Below are 14,340 nucleotides of genomic sequence, written 5' to 3' on the forward strand. Positions count from 1 at the left end.
TCTCATTGTAATCTGGTAATTTCCAAAAATGAAAAACAATGGCCTCATTGAAATATAATTTCTAAGCTCATTGCAGTTAACTACTTTTTAATTATAGTAGAAAAGAGGGAAGCAATTACAACACAGGTTATTATTATTTTATTTTTTTCCCCTAGTTTTATGTCAGCCGACTGGAAAGTAGCACAGTACTGAAAGATCTGAAGCCTGAAACTGAGTACGTTGTTAATGTGTATTCTGTAGTGGAAGATGAATATAGTGAACCGCTGAAGGGCACAGAAAAAACCTGTAAGTCTGATTGAAAAAAAAAAAAATCTCCTCATTTTCTTTTTTAAGATAAACAGGAGGCATTCCATATGGGATTTTTGGCAGCCCTCCAAATCATTCCTTTATTCAATATCCATCCAACAAATATTTACTGAGTGTGTTCTTGTCCAGGTACTCAATAAATACTCAATTGCTCTTACTGTTTGTTCTTGTCATCATGGGACCCCACTGGTGGAATGGGTAATCATAGCCATAGATAACTTGGAGGGATAACTTACCTTTCATAGAGTTATTCACGTCTTAAGAAAGATAACATGTGGGGAGTGGAACTCAGATTAGGAAGGGGAACTGTGCAGAGGTGACCTATTTCAGTTTTGCAGGTGTTCAGTTTTTCCTCCTATCAATGAGATCACCCTTGTCTTCGGGACGTTGCCTCCTGGTCTTTGCTTGAGAGGCTCTAATGGCTCTGACTTTGAGTAGAGCTTTTGACAGAGATGTTCCTTGTTCCTGTACCTGGCAAGATTTCTGAGGCATGGTAGGGTTTTTGAAGCCACATAAAAATACTCTTTCCTTCTCCCATCTTCTTGGCTGGACTCCAGGGGAAGGGAGGCCTCTTAGAAGACAAAGAATTGGGCATCACTCTCTCCAAGGCAAGGATTGGTTCTATTTAATCTTCAGTTCTGTTAAATCTTTATCTTCTCTCTCTCTCTCTTTACTATATAAGTTTTAGGTGTAGAACATTATAAGTCAACATCTGTATACACTATAAGGGATCCCCCCTCAAACGGTATTACCGTCCGTCACTCTACACTTGATCCTCTAGCCCTTTCACCCACCCTCTGACCCCAGTCCCCTCTGGCAACCACTGATTTGTTCTTTGTATCCATGAATTTGGTTTTGTTTCATTGTTTCTTTGGCTTTTATTTGTTTTTAGACTCTACATATGAGTGAATCAGATGCTATTTGTCTTTCTTCTGATTTCACTTAGCATCACCTCAAGGCCCACCACAAATAGCAAGATTTCGTTCTTTTTTATGGCTGAGAAGTACTCCATTATATACTCCATTACATACATTACAGCACTCCATTATAGATAGATATGGTCTCTTTATATGAGGTATATTTCCTCTATAGCCATTTTTTGAGTTTTATCACAAATGGATATTGAATTTTATTGAGTAATTTTTCTCCATCTATTGAGATGATCATGTGATTTTATCTTTAATTTTGTTAATATTATGTATCACATTGATTGATTTGTGAATTTGAGTCATTCTTGCACCCCTGGAATAAATCCCACTTGATCATAACGTATGATGCTTTTAATGTACTGTTGAATTTTGTTTGCTTATATTTTGTTGAGGATTTTTACATCTATGTTTGTCAAGGATATTGACCTGTAATTTTCTTTTTTCTGTCATCCTTGTCTGGTTTTAGTATCAGGGTAATGTTGGCCTTGTATAATGTGTTTGGAAGCATTCCCTTCCCCTTAATTTTTGGAAGAGTTTGAGAAGGATATGTATTAAATCTTATTGGCTGTTTGGAAGAGTTCACCAGTGAAGTTGTTTGGTTCTGAACTTTTGTTTATTTTGAGGTTTTTGATTACTGATTCAATCTTCTTCCTAGTAATCAGTCTACTTATGTTTTCTATTTCTTTCTAATTCAGTCATGGAAGACTATATTTCTAAGAATTTGCCCTTTTCTTCCAGGTTGTCTGGTTTGTTGACATATTATGGATTGTATTAGTGTCTTATAATCCTTTGTATTTCTGTGAGATCATTAACTTTTCTTTCATTTCTGATTTTATTTATTTGAATCCTTTTACTTTTTTCTTTGTTAGTTACCTAAAGGTTTGTCAATTTTATAATTTCCAGCTCTTCATTTCACTAATCTTTCCTATTTTCATTTTACTCTCTATTTAATTTATTTCTGACTCTGATTTTACTATTTTCTTCATTCTACTAACTTGTAGGCTTCCTTCGTTTTTCTTTTTCTAGTTTCCTTAGCTGTAAAATTAGATTGTTTACTTGAGATTTTTTTTGTTTCTCAAGGTAGGCCTATTTCTGTCTAATAACTCTTTTTTGCATCTCATAAATTTTGGCATGTTATATTTCTTTCCAATTTCTTGAGGTATTTTTTGATTTCTCCTTTGATTTTTTTTTTTTTTTGACGACCTAATGGTTGTTCCATTGTATATTGTTTGATTTTAATGTTTTTGTATTTTTTCCAGTTTTGTTATTGTAATTGATTTCTAGTTTCCTACTTTTGTTGTCAGAGAAGATATTTGATGTGATTTTAGTCTTCTTGAATTTATTGAGACTTATCTTGTGGCCCAACATGTAATCTGTCTTGGAGAATGTTCCATGTGCACTTGAGAAGAAGGTGCATTCTGTGGCTTTTGGATGAAATATTCTGATTATATATCCATTATGTATATTTCTGTTATATCCATGTGATCTAATGTGTCAATTACGGTAAAAATGTCCTTATTGATGTTCTGTCTCATGATCTATTCATTGCTGTGAGGTGTTAAAGTCCCCTATTATTGTTTTATTTTCAATTTCTCCCTCCCTTTAGTTTTTTTTTTTTATTTTTAAGATTTTTATTTATTGATTTGACAGAGAGAGAGATCATGAGAGAGGGAATACAAGCAGGGGGAGTGGGCAGAAGGAGAAACAGGCTTCCTGCTGAGCAGGGAGCCTGATGTGTGGCTTGATCCCAGAACCTTGGGATCATGACCTGAGCCGAAGGCAGCCACTTAAAGAATGAGTCACCCAGGAGCCCCCACCCCCTTTAGGTTTTCAAATATTTGTTATATAGTTTTGTGCTCTTTTGTTGGGTGTTTATATATAAACACTTATTTATAAATGTTGTATCTTCTGGTTGGATTCATCCATTATCATAATGTGGTGCTCCTCTTTGTCTTTTAGGACAGTCTTTGTTTTTAAGTCTATTTTATCTGATTTGAGTATATGCCAGCTTTCTTTTCATTTCCATTTGCATAGAATAATTTATCTCCTTCCTTCACAGTCTGTATGTGTCCTTAGCTCTGAAGTCTTTTATAGGTACCACATAGACATTTCTTTTTTGTTTTTTAATCTAGTTAGCCACTCTTTGTCTTTTGATTGGTAAATTTAGTTCTTTTATATTTGAAGTAATTATCAATAGGTATATACTTATTTCCATTTGTTTTCGGGCTGTGTTTGAAGTTCTTCTTTGACCTTTTTTTCCCCCTCTTTCTCTCTTTCCTTGTGATTTGCTGGCTTTCTTTAATATTATGCTTAGATCCTTTCTTATTTTCTTTTATGTATTTAGTATAAGTTTTTCTTTGTGGTTACTGTGAGGTTCACTTATAGCATCTTATGTATATAACAGTCTCTTTTAAATTGATAACAACTTAAATTGGAAACCATTCCAAAGCTTTACATTTTTATTCCCCATATTTTATATTTTTGATGACACATTTTATGTCTTTTTATTTTATGATCCTTTAGATAACTATTGTAATTTTAATTGATTTTATTATGTTTTGATTTTCATACCTTTTGATCTTCATACTTGCCTTATTAGTGATTGATCTATTTTTACTATCTCTTTACCTTTTCCAGTGAGATTGTTACTTTCATATATTTTCTTCTTATTAATGATTATCTTTTCTTTTCAGTGTAGAGAAATCCCTGTAACATTTCTTATAAGGTCAGTTTAGAGGTGATGAACTCCTTTAGCTTTTGCTTATCTGGAAAATTCTTCATCTCTCCTTAAATTCTGAATGATAATCTTGCTGGATAGAGAATTCTTGGTTGGAAAATTGTTCCTTTCAGCATTTTGAATATATCATGACCCTTACTTCCAGCCTGTAAAATTTCTGCTGAAAAAATCTCTGATAGTCTTATGGGGTTTCCCTTGTATGGAATAAATTGTTTTTCTTTTCTTTTTTTCTTTTTTTTTTTTAAGATTTTATTTATTTATTTGTCAGGCAGGCAGAGTGGCAAGCAGAAGCAGAGGGAGAAGCAGGTTCCCTGTGGAGCAAGGAGCCCAATGTGGAACCCGATCCCAGGATCCTGGGATCATGATCCAAGCCAAAGGCAGCCCTTAACTGACTGAGCCACCTAGACATCCCTAAATTGTTTTTCTTAGCTATTTTAAGATTCTCTCTTTATTCTTAACTTGTACCATTTTAATTATAATGTACTTTAGTGTGGTTCTGTTTGGATTTTTTTTTTTTTTTTTGGAGTTCTCTGGGCTTTCTGAACCCAAATGTCTGTTTTCTTCCCCAGATAAGGGAATTTTTCAGCTATTATTTCTTTGAATAATTTTTCTGGCCCTTTCTCTCTCTTCTCCTTCTAGGACCTCTATAATACAAATATTACACCATTTGATGTTGTCCTAAAGGTCCCTTTAGGTATCCTTACTTTTTAAAATTCTTTCTCAGTTTGTTGCTCTGTCCAGTTGAGATACATTGCTTTGTTTTCCAGCCCACTGATTTGGGCTTCTATTTCATCCATTCTGTTGTTGAATCCTCTAGTGTATTTTTCATTTCAATTACAAATTCTGTTTGGTATTTTCTTCTAGTTTCCATCTCTGTTGAAGTTCTTACTGTGTTCATCCATTCTTCTCCTGAGTTTGGTGAATATCTTTATGACTATTACTTTGAACTCTTTGTTGAGTAGGTTGTTATATTCATGTCATTAAAATTTTCTTCTGGGAATTTGTCCTGTTCTTTGGTTTGGAATATAGGCCTCTGTCTCCTCATTTAGCCTGACTCTCTGTGTATATTTATCAGGTAAAAATAATACCTCTCCTGGTCTGGAAGGAATGATCTCGTGTAGGAGATGATCCATGGGGTTCAGAGTACAGTCTCCCCTGGACTCCAGAGCCAGGCAACCATCTTGTGGGTGGGACATCTCTTGTGTGGACTATGTGGACCTGCTGGCTATGGTGGGGCCACAGCTTTGATGCAGGGTCGGTGGGGTATGGGGCACTCACCCAGCCTGGTTGTCGTGCAACTGCTACTGGGGCAGATGGAGCATGTAGCACGCATACTAGCAGACATGAGGGAGAACACCAAAAAGGGTGCTTCCAGCTCTATCACTAACAAGTTAGACTAGGATTGCAAAAATGACACCTGTCAGTGCTTCTGTTTGTAGAGAAGGCCAATGCAGGTTCCTGCCTCTCTGGCAACTGCTTTAAAATTAGTAAGTAGGTCTATCTCACTTATGATCTAGGCATTTTCCAAACTGTTGCTTTTACGCAGGCTCCCAGGGCAAGTGGGTCTGTGCACGAGCTCTTTAAGAGCATGTTCTATTCCCTCTAGTTTCTTGGTTTTCCTGGACTTCATGTTCATTTTCAAAATGAGGCATTTTAGGGGCTTCTTTTTCAGGTGCTGGACTCAAAGATCAAGGTACTTGATGTGGGCACACTTCTTTTGCTTCTTGAGGGAGAGTTCCATATTTTGGGAATTCCTTCCCAACTGTGAGTCACCATGCTTGGGGTGGGGTCCTGGACAAGGCTGAGTTTCTACTTCTCCTACCTGCTTGATTTATCTCTTTTATCTTTGTTGTGGAGGCACTGTTTATCTAGTCTCAGGTCCTTTTCAGAGGATATGATTTCAAGTGTAGCTATAAATTTATTATATCATGGGAGGAAGTGATTTCAGAGTGTTCTTATGCTGCCATCTTGAACCCCTCCTCCATGTTTTCTGTCACTAGCCTTCATATTATACAATAGGAGGTGGGAAATAAAATATTTCATAATGGGCAGGATTAATCTGATAATTTCTGAAAACTTTAAACTCAGTCTTTGGACAATATATGTGAATCTATATTGGCATTAAATGAAGAGGAGACTGTAAATCTTTTACTGTGCCTCATGAACCTATCTTCAAAAAACTCATGAATCCCCTAAGTTCCAGTTATTAATTTATGACTCTCTCACTTAAATTAATTTTTTGTGAAAGCTGATGTAAAATACTGTGCTGGTTACTTATGTATGAAATTCCATGATTGAAGACTGAAAATAGTCAACTTAAAGATGTTCCAGAAAAAGAGACTGAAATCTCAGGAAATTGGTATCTATTTTGGCTTCTATATAGACTCATTGGAATGCCCGTTGAAATTTAAACTTTGTTCCTCCATGAAATAGTTGTAACTTGCAGTCCTGAGTATGAGATGGCAATGAACAATGAGATTGGGTTTTTCAGGAGAGAGGAAAGGATTCTATTCGCTCTCACTGACTTCTCATAGTAACTGATTCTCTATTTAGCATATATAAATATCACTTAGTAAGTAGGAAACAACAATTAATAATGAGTAGAATGACAGGCATTAGACTGATGTTTGCCTTTACATTCCAACAGTACCAGTCCCTGTGGTCAGCATGAATATTTATGATGTTGGCCCTACCACCATGCATGTGCAATGGCAGCCAGTGGGAGGGGCTACTGGCTACACCTTGTCATATGAACCCATCAACGCCACAGAACCAAGAAAACCCAAAGAGGTGGGAGACATTTGTTTCTTTTTCATTGAGTTGCTTATAAATCATTTATAACATTATGTGCAAAAAAAAAAAAATAGAAAAATAGATGGGTCCTGTGACACATTTTTAAAAACATTAGCATGAAGAAGGAAATTCATTTCAGAGAGATGAAAAAGAAAAGTTATGTTATCATTTAGTAGTTACAAGTAGGCTGTAATTGCATATCCCTGGTAAGTGGAAAGGTTTGATTTGAATGTCTTATTTCCCTTTGGCATGTCCATATGCAGATGCGTGTGGGGCCAACAGTGAATGATGTGCAACTCACTGATCTTTTTCCCAACACCGAGTATGCAGTCACAGTCCAGGCTGCCTTGCATGACCTCGCCAGTGAACCTGTCACTGCTCGGGAAGTCACGTGTAAGATATTGCCAGTGTTCTTCTTTCCTTTCTGTTGTAAACATAATGTTCATTAGGATTTTTCTTTTACCCAATAATGTTATCAATAATTTGATAATTTATGCATAAGTCACAAGGTTATCTTATGGCAATCAAATTTGAGAATTAAAATTAACTCTAGCCTTACGGCAGCATCTTAAATTGATTCTAGGATGTACTTTTTTTTCCACATTGAACATAGCTGATACTGAGATGTTTCTTACAATTGATGGTATACTTTTGGCCAAGTGTCAGGGCATGGAGCATAAAAAGTTGGTGTTGTATATCCATGAAGTAAGGTACATAGCCCTGGTGAGAAGGGAATGTTGGGTGAGTGTAATTTTGGAGGAAGATATTAGACTTAATATTAAGATGTTCCAAGTTCTTGGTGAAGTAGGTACTTTATGGCACTTATAGAAAAGTTTGTTTCAATTAAGTGAGTTAGTCAGCTTACTCAATCCAAAAACATTGGTCATATACTTCAGTCACTATGCTAGATATTGGGAATGTACCACGAGGTAATACCAGGCAACATAGAGCGCATGAACTCCTTTGGGGTTTGCACTTTTCTTGTGTGCGTTGATCAATTCCTTTTGCGTTTTTGGCTTGATTCACTGGCAGTTAGGTGTTTTCTTCTTGAAAAGTGGCAAGAATTGCACCTAGAACCCTTGCCTTTCCTGGCTGGAGGTTTTGTTTTATGCTTATTGAGGTCATGATGAGATAGATGACATGGCTTAAATTTTAGACTCAGCCCACATTTTTAAGACAATTAAGAAGACAGAAGAAATCTTCAAGGGAGAAAAGGGGACTGAGAATAATCATAAGGCAGAAAAGATAAAGAGCCCCTGAAGGGCGGGACAGTATAAATTCATTGACAACAAATAATCATTTTTTATTTATTAAACCCTGTCTGGAATTGGTGGCTTTGTTAGAAATGAGGTAGTGGCAGATGGAAAGGTGGGAAGCCAGCTAGGGATGGAGACATGTGTTCTCAAAGTGCTGGGAGAGAAGACCCCAGAGTCATACTGGGATGAAAGGCAAGTGCGGTCATGGATTTGATATAAAGTTGACTGCACCAGTGGAGGAAGGGAGGCCACAGAGAGATGCCGAGAGACAAAAACATTAAAGGGATAAAGGTGCAGAATCATGTAGGTGGAGGGAGACATTTAGGAGAACAGATGCACAGAGTTGAAATGAGAAACAAAAGGAAATTGGTCAACGGGCAGCTAGAAAGTGAGATCTGTCTCATATAACAAAAGAAACTTTCTTTGTTAGTTATCCTCGTCTTTGTTCTTTTTAAGTAAGGCTTTGACTTGGCAAAAATTTATCATTTGAATTTTCTCGTAACCATTTAGACCCCTATGGATTTTCTTATAAGCTTACCAGGTGCTTAATTTTGGCCCATCTTCATCCCTCACTCTCATAACCATTTGTTTTTCTATCATTTTCTATTCTTAGGAGACCATAATTCTTTGGATTTTGTTCTCTATCCTAACTGATTTAAATATCTGAGAAAGAAACACAAGCTGTGCATTTGTGGTGAATTATGATGTACTATAGCTGAGCAGCAAGAGAGAGCCAGAAAATAGAGTGGAAGTTTACATATAAAAGATAAATTAGAATTGTAATAAAAATTTCAACTTATCATATTTTAAGAAATTTTCTTAAGAGGACGTGAGCTTTACCTGGTAGAATCATAGTACTTTTGTCATCAGAGCTATTTGTTTAAAGTTACTTTGCTGCACACTGTTAAATTTTCTTTAAACAACTCCTTGAAAGCTTGTGTGAATGCTTTAGAGTTTTGTGGTTGAGAGCCACATCTGGAGCTCATTATTCATGCATCTCCAGTGCCTTTACCCAAACCTCGAGATCTGAGACTCAGAGACGTGACTCACAGCACCATGAATGTCTTATGGGAACCCGCGCCGGGAAAAGTGCGTAAATACATCGTTCGCTACAAAACACCAGAAGACGATGTCAAAGAGGTAGGTTGAAGATTAGAATGGATTTGGAAGTATTTGTTTTCCTAGTAGGTTTAACAACAGAACTCAAAAAAGTGCAGAGGATAGAGTGTTTTGAATATTTGTCACTTTATTAATCTAGGGTTGAAAGCTTGTAATATTAGTAGAGCAATTTTTGAATATTGATAATATATTGGATTTTGTTGCATTTATTTTAGAAATGTTTTCTTCCATGATCCTCATCTCAAAATCATCATCCCTTAGTGGACAAAGAGTTATAGAACGTAGATAGTACTTCCTTCTCATCCAGATGTCTTTTTTTGGTGCTCTACATTCTATGAATTACCAAAAAAAAAAAAATAATAATAATGTGTCTAAAAATAAAAGCCAGTAAGGGTGCGGGAAGGAAAAGGAGAGTTTGTCAGATGATAGGAAGACAGGACAATGGAGAAGTTCTGAGAGAAAGCGTAAATAAATAGATTGTTAGAGGAAAGTCCTTTTGGCCATGAGCATTTTTGAGATGGGGCAGAGATTTGTTTCCATGACAACCTAATTCAAAGTGGGAGCAAATTGAGGGTTTTCTCTAGAGAATGGGTTTAAAACTTCTGTGTGCTTGGGAGCGTATCAATGTCAGAATCTCAGAGACATTTTTGGAAGATAGAAATGGTTTCTGTAAGCCCCTAGGTATTGACCATGCTGTTCAGTTGGATTATATCAAAGCTAATTTATACATATGCACACATTCATTTCATTCTAGGTTTCAATTTCGAAAGAGACACCATGACCAGAGGGTCTCACAGGGCTCTTGTGCACAGCAAATGAGATAATGTACAGGAGAACATTTCTGAGAGAAATAAAGCAGTGATGCAAAGGGAAACAGAGAAACTGTCAGTGAAAAATGATTAGGTTGTTTGACTCTGTTGGCAGTCTTGTTTACCAACCCTTGGCATTCAAATAGAGCTCTAGTACATACATTTTCCCACTTTATAAGCATTTAAACTGTTTCCAGTTCCTGGACTCATGCATATTGAAAAACATTGCTATTTTTTGTAGCACAATTCTTATGCTCTTGTGCTAAGAAGTACAATAAACAACAGAGATGTTAAAACTAGACCCTTTCTAAAAATAGTTCCACTGCTCTATTACAGGTAGAGGTAGACAGGTCACGGACCAGCACCCCTCTCAAAGACCTCTTCTCACAAACCCTGTACACAGTAGGCGTCTCTGCAGTGTATGATGAAGGGGAGTCTCCCCCCATGACTGCTCAAGAAACTACCCGTAAGTTATAATTGTGCTACACTGATACTTGAGAAATGACATGACATGATTGTGTAACTGAACTTACTGGGTCCTTTTGTTTCTTGGTTCCAGTTTTTTGAGTATTTAATGTTTGAATTCAGATTGCTTTTTACTTATTTTCTTCTTATCTTCTACCTTCATGTCCATTCTTCTTATTTATTTTTATTTTCAATTAAGTTTTTAATTTTAATTTAATTTAATTTTAATTCCCCTATAATATATGGAGTTACATTAGTTTTAGGTATATAATAGAGTGATTGAACATGTCCATTCCTTTTATGATAATTTTTATCCTCCTATTATTCTATCAACCACTGTCATTACTGCATCTTCCAGATATTTAACTGGTGTGTGTGCGTGTTTTGTGTGTGTGGGTGTGCACGTGCTTGTGGGTGAGGGGGGGTAATGGGGAGGAAGTAAGTTCTTGACGCACATTGGACATTTTCTCTGGGAAGGTTGTGTTAGTTATCACATATTTTGTGAGATCTTACTATATGTAAAGTGTTATCAGGGTAACAAAATATAAGTATCTTTGCCCTTACCAGTTCATGATTTCATTGTGGAGATAAGAAAAATTGATTAAGAACACATGGGATGGTGTAGGGATGGTGAGGTAAGTGGAGCTCAGATTGCATGCTGCTGGATGTCAGGTGAAGGGGAGGACTGCATAATGGAGAATCCGGGGAGATGTCGGGCAGCCTTCCTAGGCTTCTCCTCACCAGCTCCATTTTGGTGCTGCTTCCAGAGCTGTCTGTTTCGTTCCCTCACAGGGTACTTCCATAGTATTTAACCCAATTATGACTACCTGTTTGTTTTTTCCTATCTATTTTGTTTTCCCTTTCTTCCCCCCAAGTGAAACCAGAGACACACTTACTTTGTACAACTTTGCATCTCCAGTGCCTGGCACCATGCTCAACACATAATTTCCTGCTTGAATAGGGGCTAAGAACTTGAAGTCTAGAGCCCCAGTGTTCTGAAGAAATATAATGAGAGCTACTTCTATAATTCAAAATTTTCTAGTAGCCACATTTGAAAAAGTAGAAAGAAGAGAAATTAATTTTGATAATGTATTATATTCAACCCAATATATCAAAAATATTGTCATTTCAACATGTATCAGTAGAATAAGTATTAAAATATTTCACATAGTTTTTCCATAATAATTCTTTAAAATCCAGTGTGTGTTAATTTTATACTTACATTAGATCTCAATTTGGACTAGCCACATTTCAAGTACTCAGTAGCTGTATATGGCTGGTGACTCTGAGAGTAGACAGCACAGGTCTAGAGAATTTAAATGACTTGCCCTGCCTCATCTAGTTAGCTACTGGTGGGATCAATACAAATCTGAACTTTTATTTGCTGTCCTGTCACTCCCTCACTAGAGGTTCAAAAACTTCTCCTTTCATACCCAGCTGTCTGTACCTGATCGAGCCTCTTGTCAAATGGCACAGCCTATGCCTTAACAACCGACAGTATCTACTTCTGCTACTTTCTTACCTGTGATCCCTCTTAGCAGTCTCACTTGCCTTCCTGGCATTGGTTCTTACTTGGTAAGTGTAGTGTCTGGAAGTGAAAATTGGTGCATATGAGTAAACTGACAGCTTTGCACATGCATAACAGGTGAAGTAGAGGAAAAAAGTCTAGTGAAAGCCAGTAAGTTAGTATACTAAATCCTTACTTTCAATATGTGGTTGGTTTTGGAAGGGATGGGGGTGGGGGTTGGGTGAGCCCTGTGGTGAGTATTAAGGAGGGCACATATTACATGGAACACTGGGTGTGGTGCATAAACCATGAATCTCGGAACACCGAAAAATAAAATAAAATCAAATTAAAAAAAAAATCCTTCAGATGTCCTAATAAAGCGTATTCTTTTTTTTAAAATTTATTTTTTATTTATTTTCAGCATAACAGTATTCATTATTTTTTCACCACACCCAGTGCTCCATGCAATCCGTGCCCTCTATAATACCCACCACCTGGTACCCCAACCTCCCACCCGCCCCCCCCCACCACTTCAAACCCCTCAAATTGTTTTTCAGAGTCCATAGTCTCTCATGATTCACCTTCCTTCCAATTTCCCCGAACTCCCTTCTCCTCTCTAACTCCCCATGTCCTCCATGCTATTTGTTATGCTCCACAAATAAGTGTATTCTTAACAGTTGGTTTGTTTTGCAGTTGTGCTTCTGGACATGGTACCACTCATTTTCTCTCAATGAGCCTTTTCATTGTAATTATTAGAAATATATTTTTGATGGCCCTGGATTTTGTGAAGTCAGAACTGGTCAATAGTGGATAGAGAAGTAATTGACAATGACAGCTCAGAACCGGGGGCAGACATTCCAGATTCCATGTGCTGTGAACTAACTAGGGTGCCTGGTCAATGTAGGGGCTTTTAATTGGGGTTTCAGCAGTCATCAACCCTGTAGGGTTATTCCTCTCTCTGGACATAGTCAGTATAGTCTTCCTCAGTTGTGTTTAACATTAGCATTCTACAGGAAAACCTCACACATGGCTTACTTAGATCATAATATTTCATAGACCATGATAGACTATGCACTCTTTGATAATCAATACCAAAGTTTGTGCTTATGTGTCCTGCTCTGCAAACAAGTTCATAGTTTTGACATATAAATGTTCAGCTTTCAAATATGACATTGAAAAAAAATGTGTGAGATGCAGAATGATTAACTGGGTTAGAAGAGTCTTACTAAGAGGTATTTATTTATTTATTTAAATTTAAAAAATTTTAAATAAACATATAATGTATTATTAGCCCCAGATTCACAGGTCTGTGAATCGTCAGGTTTACACACTTCACAGCACTCACCATAGCACATACCCTACCCAATGTCTATAACCCCACCAGCCTCTCCCTCCCCCCTCCCCCAAGCAACTCTCAGTTTGTGTTGTGAGATTAAATCTCTTATGGTTTGTCTCCCTCCCGATGCCATCTTGTTTCATTTATTCTGTTCCCATCCCCCAAACTCCCCACATTACATCTCCACTTCCTCATATCAGGGAGATCATATGATAGTTGTCTTTCTCCAATAGACTTATTTTGCTAAGCATAATACCCTCTAGGTCCATCCATGTCGTTGCAAATGGCAAGATTTCATATTTTTGATGGCTGCATAGTATTCCATTGTGTGTGTGTGTGTGTGTGTGTGTGTGTGTGTGTATACATACCACATCTACTAAGAGGTATTTAGAAAAAAATCACCATTTTTAAATTATTGTGTTATGTTACTCACTGTTCAATACATCATTAGTTTTTGATGTAGTGTTCCAAGATTCATTGTGCATAACACCCAGGGCTCCATGCACCATTTTAACTTAACACAAATAGTAGCCTACTATATCCATATGGTACTTGAAGTTTTTGAAGCTTTCTCTTATACTTCCCTTTCAGATGAACTGAATTGGTAATTTGCTTGGTTCTAAATGATGATTTCAGCCTGTTTCCTCATGTCCATGAAGATAAAACGAGGAGGCTTTATTATACCATTTGTGTATTATATTGTTTGTTCAGAAACTTTGTCCTGCTTTACCTCATGATAGGCACGGTGCCAGCCCCAACAAACCTAAGGATTACCGAAGTGACACCAGAGAGCTTCCGAGGGACTTGGGATCATGGGGCTTCAGATGTGTCCCTTTACAGGATAACCTGGGCGCCTTTTGGAAGCTCAGATAGGATGGAGGTAATGTTAATTCTCTTCCTTCTTCCCTACCCCTTCCTCCCTCCTCCCTTCCCCCCCTTTCCCTCTCTTCCCTTATCTTCCCTTCCCTTCCTTCCTTCCCTCCTTTTTAAAAGTTTTTTTTTAAACTTTTTAAATTTCATGACAAGGAATCGTGTTTGAAATAGGTATTACCTCTGTTGCCTGAAAAGCATCCTTTTCCATTT

At 37.0% G+C, this 14,340-nt stretch overlaps 1 protein-coding gene across 3 annotated transcripts in view; it reads left to right on the top strand.

Annotated features, from left to right (window-relative positions):
• Window positions 1–14,340, top strand: part of COL12A1 (collagen type XII alpha 1 chain) — a 118,903-nt gene that overhangs the window by 49,608 nt on the left and 54,955 nt on the right. For all 3 annotated transcript variants that reach the window (XM_059400141.1, XM_059400140.1, XM_059400142.1), the window contains 6 exons: window positions 156–285; window positions 6,620–6,762; window positions 7,029–7,158; window positions 9,025–9,161; window positions 10,286–10,415; window positions 13,998–14,137. In XM_059400141.1, the coding sequence (XP_059256124.1) occupies window positions 156–285; window positions 6,620–6,762; window positions 7,029–7,158; window positions 9,025–9,161; window positions 10,286–10,415; window positions 13,998–14,137 (810 nt within the window). The remainder of the gene's footprint in view (window positions 1–155; window positions 286–6,619; window positions 6,763–7,028; window positions 7,159–9,024; window positions 9,162–10,285; window positions 10,416–13,997; window positions 14,138–14,340) is intronic.

Source organism: Mustela nigripes, chromosome 5 (genome assembly GCF_022355385.1).
Source record: "Mustela nigripes isolate SB6536 chromosome 5, MUSNIG.SB6536, whole genome shotgun sequence".
NCBI classification, from domain to species: Eukaryota; Metazoa; Chordata; class Mammalia; order Carnivora; family Mustelidae; genus Mustela; species Mustela nigripes.